The sequence below is a fragment of the Bison bison genome, unplaced genomic scaffold (assembly GCF_000754665.1).
Source record: "Bison bison bison isolate TAMUID 2011002044 unplaced genomic scaffold, Bison_UMD1.0 scf7180017864080, whole genome shotgun sequence".
Classification (NCBI taxonomy): Eukaryota; Metazoa; Chordata; class Mammalia; order Artiodactyla; family Bovidae; genus Bison; species Bison bison.
The window spans coordinates 4,066,883-4,075,195 of NW_011494652.1; the positions used below are offsets into that span (position 1 = coordinate 4,066,883).

The 8,313-nt window shown below is 61.5% G+C and overlaps 2 protein-coding genes across 3 annotated transcripts in view; both read right to left on the reverse strand.

Annotated features, from left to right (window-relative positions):
• TCIRG1 (T-cell, immune regulator 1, ATPase, H+ transporting, lysosomal V0 subunit A3) overlaps window positions 1-4,226 on the reverse strand; it is a 12,188-nt gene extending 7,962 nt beyond the window's left edge. For both annotated transcript variants that reach the window (XM_010837670.1, XM_010837669.1), the window contains exons 1-4: window positions 4,123-4,226; window positions 1,759-1,879; window positions 1,313-1,391; window positions 21-241 (exon numbers count right to left, since the gene is read on the reverse strand). In XM_010837670.1, the coding sequence (XP_010835972.1) occupies window positions 21-241; window positions 1,313-1,391; window positions 1,759-1,875 (417 nt within the window). In that variant the 5' untranslated portion in view covers window positions 1,876-1,879; window positions 4,123-4,226. The remainder of the gene's footprint in view (window positions 1-20; window positions 242-1,312; window positions 1,392-1,758; window positions 1,880-4,122) is intronic.
• A 2,898-nt stretch (window positions 4,227-7,124) lies between these two features.
• Window positions 7,125-8,313, reverse strand: part of NDUFS8 (NADH dehydrogenase (ubiquinone) Fe-S protein 8, 23kDa (NADH-coenzyme Q reductase)) — a 4,174-nt gene continuing 2,985 nt past the window's right edge. The window contains exons 6-7 of the mRNA XM_010837671.1: window positions 7,394-7,522; window positions 7,125-7,310 (exon numbers count right to left, since the gene is read on the reverse strand). Of these exons, the coding sequence (XP_010835973.1) occupies window positions 7,179-7,310; window positions 7,394-7,522 (261 nt within the window). The 3' untranslated portion in view covers window positions 7,125-7,178. The remainder of the gene's footprint in view (window positions 7,311-7,393; window positions 7,523-8,313) is intronic.

Here is an 8,313-nt window from a genome sequence, read left to right on the forward strand (position 1 = left end):
GCCCAGGGAGCTACACTCACCGGGGGACTGTGGCCCTGGCCCAGCACGGCAGAGTGGAGCTGCAGCTGGTGCCACTGGGCCCGCAGGGCCTGCTGGTTGCCCCGCACGTCCCGGAGCTCCTGAGCCAGGCGGTCAGTCTCCTCCTGGATGCGCAGAAGGTCGCGGGGCGGGGGCGCCGGCAGCCCCGCCTCGGGCAGAGGCAGCATCAGCCCAGCCCGCCGCACCTCCTCCTGCAGGAAGGCTGGGTGCGGAGGGGAGGGGTGTCAGGGGGCGCCGCTCAGGGGCCGCCACCAGCTAATGGCCACCACTAGCCAAGGGCTGGAGGGCTTCCCCAGCGGTTCATCAGGCAAAGAATTCTGCCTGCCAATTCAACAGACACAGGACACCCGGGTTCGATCCCTGGGTTGGAAAGATCCCCTGGAGAAGGAAACGGCAACCCACTCCAGTAATCTTTCCTGGAGAATTCCACGGACAGAGGAGCCTGGTGGGCTGCAGTCCATGGGGTCACAAAGAGTCAGACACAACAGAGCCACCGAGCACACACACACAGCCAAGGGCTGGGTAACATCTAGGGGATTCTAAATGTCACCTCAAATTCCCCTAGCCACCAGCCAACTGACTCACTGAGTCCAAGACCCCAGAAAAACCTCAGGATAAACCTCCACCCCTGTGTGCTTACTCTGCTTCCCCGTCCGAGGCTCTTCTGGGCTGCCCTCCGTCCATCCCCAGCCCGTGGCCTGGGCCCCACAGTGGCTTCCAGCAGGCGGCCTAGCGCTGCAGGGCCTCGGACGGCAGCTTGCATGCAGGCCCACGGAGGACCTGCCTGACTACTTAAAACCCATCAGGCAAGCTAACCGTTAACCAGACATGCTCTATCCTCCCACAGTGCCGGGTCCTCCTGGGAGGGGTTTCTGGAACACAACCCAGGGCGGGGGTCCTTCTTGCCCAGGTCCAAGTAGAAGCTGCTCCTTGGGGCACCAAGCCAAGATTGGTGGCCTCTGCTCACCCCAGTCCACTTACAGCAGAGAAAGCTCTGCCCACGTCTCTCTCCTGCTTAGAGACCTACGGGTGCTCTCAGCACGTGCAGAGTGATGTCCCAAGTCCTCACTCGGCACTAAGGGCTCATCCAAACCTTGGCCTGGGCATCAGCTCAGCTCACTCAAGAACACCCCACAGATCCCAGCTGCCCTGGCCTGGCTCTCCCTTCTCTGCCTTCCAACTAGGTGCCTGGGACTCTTCCTTTCAGACCAAGCTCTGCTGGCACCTCCTCTAGGAAGTTTGCCTGGGGTGCGTGGGCCTAGGGCCAACTCACTGAAGGTCTTCTCCAACTCTTCACAGCGCCGAACGTCCACCACGAAGCGTCTCTGGAAGGCACTCACCGAGGCGTTGAGCTGTGGTTGTGCATGGAAGGGTCAGGATTCCAGGCCGGGGGGCCAAGGAGTTCCCCCACAAGGGCCAGGCTGGCTCTCCTTAGGCCATTTGGGGGAGGCCTTTGCCTCTTCCAAAAGGTGCTGACCACACCATGACCCTCCTATGCCCAAGTGAAGACAACTAGACGCTGTGTGGACCAGGGCTGAGGCCTGGCTAAACCCAGGCTGGGGCAGGCATGAGTAAAGACAGCCTTCCTGAGAACAGAGCACCCAGTGGCAGAGGCCCCCGGGATGCAAGCTGGGCCGGGGATCAATAGAGGGCGATGGTCCACCCTCTGGGACGCCCAGGGACGAGGCCTCCCCCCACCCGCATCCCGGCCCCACTCACATCCCTGAACTCCACCAGGCCCAGCTCCCCGAGCTGGCTCACGCAGGTGTAGGCGGCAGCTGTGGGCAGGAAGAGCTGGACCAGTGCCACCTCCTCGCTCCGGAACATGGAGCCCATGGTCCTGCGGGGCGGGCAGGCATGGGGGCTCAGGCCAGGAGGCAGGAAACAGGCAGCTGCCCACCAGCTAGGGACTCCGTGCTCCTATGGTCCCGCAAGGTCTGTCACCACCCCATCTGACAGATGGGAAAACTGAGGCCCAGGGCAGCTCGGCGGGGTGCTGAGGTCACACTGGAAGTAGGCAGCGCAGCTGACCCCTCGGCCGGACCCAGAGTCCAACAACAAGCTCCTTCCCAGCTGGGTCTGAGTTGTCTGAGACCCTTGCACCCCCTGCCCTGGCGGCTCCTAGCAACACTGGCTCTTCTCACACCTGGCCCCACCTCCTGTCGTCCCCTCTCCGTGACCTGCCCTCACCTCTTCAGGGCCCCAGGTCAAAGGCCACCTCCAGTGCTGGCCTCCTGACCTGCCGAGGCGAGCTGGAGCCCTCGCCTTTCCAGCCCAGGGAGCACTCATGACAAGGACACGGGGCTGAGGTCTGGCCTGGCCCCTCGGGCAGTCGGAGCCTGCCTCTTCCCTGTGGCATCTGTGTGCTGAGGGGGTGGGGGCCACCCCTGGGCCTCGGGGAGGACACAGGGGACGGGCGGGGCCTCTGAGCGAGGAGGACCTTCCCCTGGGGCCTGGGCAGTCCCGCCGCAGCCCCGGGAGGAGTCCTCCAGGTGTCGAAACCACCAAAAGTGAAACTATGGAAACCGAAGGGCAGGAAGGGCCTGGCGGGGGTTCTGCTCCAACGTCAGCGCGGCGGAGGCTCCCCTGGCCTCCGATGGGCCCTGTGGACGCCCAGCTCACAGGCCAGGGCTCCACGGCCACTGCCCTGGGGGCCCGGGGCTGGCCCCCAGCCCCTCTGTGGGACTCCATTTCCTTAGCTCTCCCATTGATGGGGGGAAGGGGCAGCGCTGGGTGAGGGCCCCGCTAAGGGTGAACGTTTGGCGCCAGAGCGCCCCGCCCGCTGCCTGGGCTGGAGCCACCTAGCGGGTCACTTCCTCCCCTGGGTCTGATTAACTTAAGAGTAAATAGGAAAAGCAGCCCCTTCCCCAGCTGGAGAGAATGGCGAGAATTAGCTGGGGGCCCTGAATAGGGGAGAGTGGGTGGGCGGCTCAGGGACAGAGGGTCTGAGCCCTGCCCAAGCTGGGGTTAGCTGTGTGTCCTTGGGGGACTCTCCCACCCTCTCTGGGCCTCCACTTCCTCTTTGGGTGAACGGGACTTGGCCACCAAGCAGAGGCAGAACCTGGTGGGGAGATAAAAATAACCAGGGTCCACATGTACCTCCTCAACTCCACTACCTCATTTAAAACTAACAGCAGGCCTTGGGGGAGGGGGCACTGCACCCCTGTTTTATAGACGGGTCAGCAGGTGGCCAAGCCAGGCAGGAGCCCGGGCTGCAGGTTTGGAAGTTCTGGCCCAACGTGTGTTCTCAGGGGGAGGGTTGTTCCTTGCCCCAGGCACCCTGAAAGGTGGGGCTGGCCAAATGAGGGGTTGCAGGGAGCTAGATCCGGGATCCTGGCGGGCAGCAGTCCTGGACAGCTGCTGTGACCAGTCCTGCCTGGTACCTGTCTCTCAGGGCCCCGGGGCATGGCCCTTCCCTTGGGTGGTCAAGCACAGGAGTCCAGAGACCTGGTCAGACCCCTCCCCTGGCGTTTCAGCCCTCCACCGGCTCATCCCCTCCCCCTCCTCTACCCTGGCCGCTGCCTGAGCCAGGACCCACACCCCCGACATTTACAGAGCAAATGAAGGGGCCCAGGTCCTTCAGGGTCCAGACTAGTCACTTTGTGCCCCTCGCCTCTTTCTCCCTTGGGAGGCTGGAGGCTAAGGCCAGCTCCTCCGGACACCTCTCCTCTGAGCCCCTGGCTCGCCGCGATGAGCCGCGCTGCAGGCGAGGGTCTGCGCTCTCTTCTAGTTCTGCCTCTTCCTAGTTGGGTTGGGCCTCAGTTTCCGCACCTGTAGAATGGGTCCCTCCCTCCCAGGAAGATGCAGCAGAGAAAGCTCTGAGCACAGCCTGGCCCGGCAGCCAGGCCACAGGCGGGTCACAGGCTGTTAACACCCCCCATTCTCCTCCCCTTCCTCCTCTGAGTCGCGTCCGTGCACCCCCAGCCCCGAACCCCCAACAAGGGCTGACACCCGCGGGCCTGCGGACTGAGCTGCCTCTACTGATCCACACGGGTGGGGGCGCCAAGACTCCCTTCCGGGGCGGAGGGAAGCGAGGGCGGCAGGCAGAACTGGGGGCCCTGTAGCCCCCGCTGGGGCACTCACCCCGGGTCGGCCTCACGCGGCACTGCTCGGCTCCGCTCGGATCTCCTGGCTCAACTTCTCGCTGCCTCCGCGGTGCCCACGCAACTCACTTTTCCCGACGGGCGGGGCCGGGAGGGGCGGAGCCAGGGAAGCCCCGCCCCCGGGCCGCCCTGGACCTGCCCCCGGAGTCCTGGAGCCGGTGCAGGAGCCCTGGCAGGAGGGCGGGTGGGAGGCAGGCCTCCGGCTGGGCCCTCGCTTCCTCGCCCCGCGGGTGGGAAACCGTTCGGAGCCTTGAGCCGCCTAACCCGGGCGAGGAGGCCCAGACCCCAGGGCAGACACTGGCGCCCACCGTGAACGTCTACAAGGCTGGGATGTGGGGACGTGCTCAGCCCAGGCCCAGGGGCTACCTGGTGGGACTTCCACCACCTGGGCCTGTGGCTGACGGGACCCTCAATAGGCTCAGACCTGGGGCCCGAGACCCACGTGTCCCCACCTCTGGGACCCCTCCCCTCGAGTGAGGTTGTAGTCACACAGGTCCTGCTCTCTTCCTGTTTCTGAGCACCCGCCTGGACTCCAAGCCCAGTGCTCTGGGCCCTTGGGTGGGCAGCTGCCCTTCTCTGGGCCTCTTCCCTCAGTAGCAGCAGGACGCCAAGGGCCAGGCAGCAGACTGCAGCCGCAGACACTGGGCAGTGCTCTGCCCTCACTCTCGCTCCTCCTGTGGCTGGACTTGTCCCTGGGTCCTTACTCCTATTAGCTTCATGCAGCATATCCGGTCCCAGCCTGTGGGTCACCACTGTCCAGCTGCCTGCACTTTGGACTGGCCAAGACTACCCAGTGGGTCAGCTCTGGTGATCCTTGAACCCCCACGGCAGAGGAAGGGCCTCTGGTGGTGGTGGTGGTGGTGGTGGTTTAGTGGTGCCCAACTCCTGTGACCCCATGGACTGTAGCCCGCCAGGCTCCTCTGTCCATGAGCTTCTCCAGGCAAGAATACTGGAGTGGGTTGCCATTCCCTTCTCCAGGGGATCTTCCCAACCTAGGAATCGAATCTGGGTCTCCTGCATTGCAGGTAGATTCTTTCCCAACTGAGCTACAAGGGAAGCCCAGGGGCCTCTGAGGGGTGGGCAAATGGAGCCCCAGAGCTGGGGGCTGGAAACTGAGTCACAGCCAGGGTGTCTTCAGAAGAGTGGGGACACTTCTGGTAGGGCTACTTTCAAGGAGAAACTTCAACACAACTGAACTGAGTACCACTGGGGGCCTCAGGTCAGTGCTTCCCATGCAGGGCAAACTGGAACTCTTAACATGTTTCAAAATGGCCTTAGAGCTGACCCAGCAGTAAGGGAAGGAATTAAGTCAGGAGCTGGACAGGCTCATCTGTGGTGCTAGAGAAGACTCTTGAGAGTCCCTTGGACAGTAAGATCAAACCATTCAATCCTAAAGGAAATCAACCCTGAATATTCATCGGAAGCACTGATGCTGAAGCTCCAGTACTTTGGCCACCTGATGCAAAGAGCCAACTCATTAGAAAAGACCCCAATGCTGGAAAAGATTGAGGGCGGGTGAAGGGGGCAACAGAGGGCAAAATGGTTGGATGGCATCATCAACTGAATGGACACGAGTTTAAGCAGACTCCGGGAGATGGTGAAAGACAGGGAAGCCTGGTGTGCTGGAGTGCATGGAGTCAGAGTTGGACACGACAGTGACTGAACAATTTTCCTGTGTACAGATAGACTCCATGTCAAGCGTCTAACACTGAGTATGTCTGATAAAAGCAAAACTAGAAGTGCTTTAGGATATTCAAGCCTGCCTCTGACAGCTGGCCTGTTTTTTGGAGTTCCTGCTCCCAGCAGCCGCCAGCACTAGCAGTGCTGGACTCACGGACACTCCCAGGGCTCAAGTATTCCTTTCCGGTCCTGTACTTCTTACTTCTGAGCCACTTTATGGATTATAAGGGCCCCAAAACCTTGGCCAATGGGACCACACAGGTCCTGGGAGATGGCCCAGCAGGGCCTGGTAAGCAGGCCCAGATGTCAGCAGGTGATCTGAGAAAGGGGGCTCTCCAGGAGTGAGTTAGGCAAAGTCTGGGCTTCTCTGCTGCAGGCCTTCTCAGAGCCTTGAATACGCTGGGCAGAGCCTGTCCCAGAAGGGAGAGGCCCCTTGGGGCACTTCCTACATTTACAGATCCAAAGAACACCCTCCCCCTTCTAAGAAGCATCTGGGGAGATTAGTGTTTTGTAAAAAAGCACTTTTGGAAATGATGAAGGGAATTCTTGAGATCTCTCAGACCTCAGTTAGTTTTTCCCTCAAGGTGCATGCTGTGTGACCCTGAGCAAGTCACTTCACCTCTCTAAGCCAGCTTCCTCACTGCTGAGAATGAACTGAAATGCTCTCACACCGCTCAGCACAGAGTCAGAAGGGGTTGTTGGGGCTATTCTACTGCCACTGGGCTTGCGTGTGGCACCAGAAGGAACCACATCGCTTTGCTGAGGCTACAAAGCAGGAAGTTGGAGCAGCACAGGCCACGCCAGCAGTCTGCCCTGCGGAACTTGGGGAGGAAAAGGGATGTGGCTGGAGGACAGGCAAAGCCAGCTCACGGGCAGCAGTGCTTGTGTCATTCCCTCGTGACTGTTACCCCACAGCAGGCTTCCCCCACCCTGCCCCTGGCAAGGATGCCCTGGCCTATCCAAGTTCCTGCTTCTTGATGTACTTCTGTCTGCACTTCCTGGAGAGCCCCCTTTCTCAGCAGGCTCTAGGTTCTCGAGAGTCTCAGCTGTGGGTGGTCCTCAGGAGAGGACAGGCCCGGGCCTCCCCAACTGATCACTCAGGATTATGCAAACAGTGGCCTGAGTTGACCTTCAGCTAAGCCTTTGCGAAACATGCCCAGGAAGACCTGTGGGCCGCAGGCTGCTGTGGGCGGGGCCCAGCGGGTCGCACAGGTAAGGCAACTCGGTCCAAGAATCTGATCCACCGGAAGAATCCACAGGCTGCAGATGGTCCCGGCTCAGACAGCAGATGCATGACAGAGATGGTGGGGGAAGTCAGAGCTTTTTATTGGGCAGGAGGGGCCGCGGGTCGGCCGGTCATCGGTAAAGGTAGTCGGCCTGGATGTTGGCAGCGATCTCAGCCTCCCACTTGTCCCCGTTGTTGAGCAGCTTCTCCTTGTTGTACAGCAGCTCCTCGTGCGTCTCGGTGGAGAACTCGAAGTTGGGGCCCTGCGGGCGGGGCGCAGGCGCAGTTGTCAGGCCCCGCCCAGGAGCCCCCGCCCCCGCCTCCCCCACCGCAGGGCCCCGCTCACCTCCACGATGGCGTCCACGGGGCAGGCCTCCTGGCAGAAGCCGCAGTAGATGCACTTGGTCATGTCGATGTCATAGCGCGTGGTCCGGCGGCTGCCATCGGCCCGCGGCTCAGCCTCGATGGTGATGGCCTGGGCAGTGGCACAGGGGACTGTCACCTGCCAGCCGCCCTGGGCCCTGGCACAGGATCCAGCCCCACATGGGCCTACAGAGAGGCCCCTCTGTCGTCCACTCTCCACCTCGTGGGCCTTTCCTGACTCCCCTCCTAAGAGGCCACCTGGCACAGCCATGACTTCAGCCTCTGCGTGCCTGCCCGAGCTGACACTCTCATTTGCTATCTGCCAGCCCCTCCTGCCTGAGAATGGGAGTCCCACGAGGAGAGGGCTGCTGCCTGCCTGGCACACCAGGGCACCTGCAGTCTGGGGGGTCTCACCCTGTAAATAATGCCCACTCTCTGTGGACCATATGTTGAACAACCCTCCCAACTACACCTAGTTATCTCCATTTAATGGATGAAAAAACTGGAGCTCAGAAAGGTGGAGGGCCTTCCCAAAGCCACCGAGTAAACGAGGGGCAGAGCCCAGACTCAAACACAGGTCCTTAACTCTCAGTTCCCGGGGGGCAGCCTGGCACCAGCCGAAGGAAGGGGTGGCCCAGGGCTTCCCCAGAGGCGAGGACCTTCAAAGGGATGTAGCCACGGCCCTGAGACATCCCCAGGAGTGTAAGGCCCACCGCTCACAGTGGGACCTTTGGCTAGTAGCCTCTCCCTTTGTGCCTCAGTTTCCTCCTCTACAAAAATGGGGATAATAACCTTGTCCAACCTAGAGTTGTTGCAGAGAGGTCATGAGTTTGGCACAGTGCTGGTCTATGGTTGGCACTCACTGCCTGGATGCCACTGTTATTTTGGGGGGGGGGGGGGCGC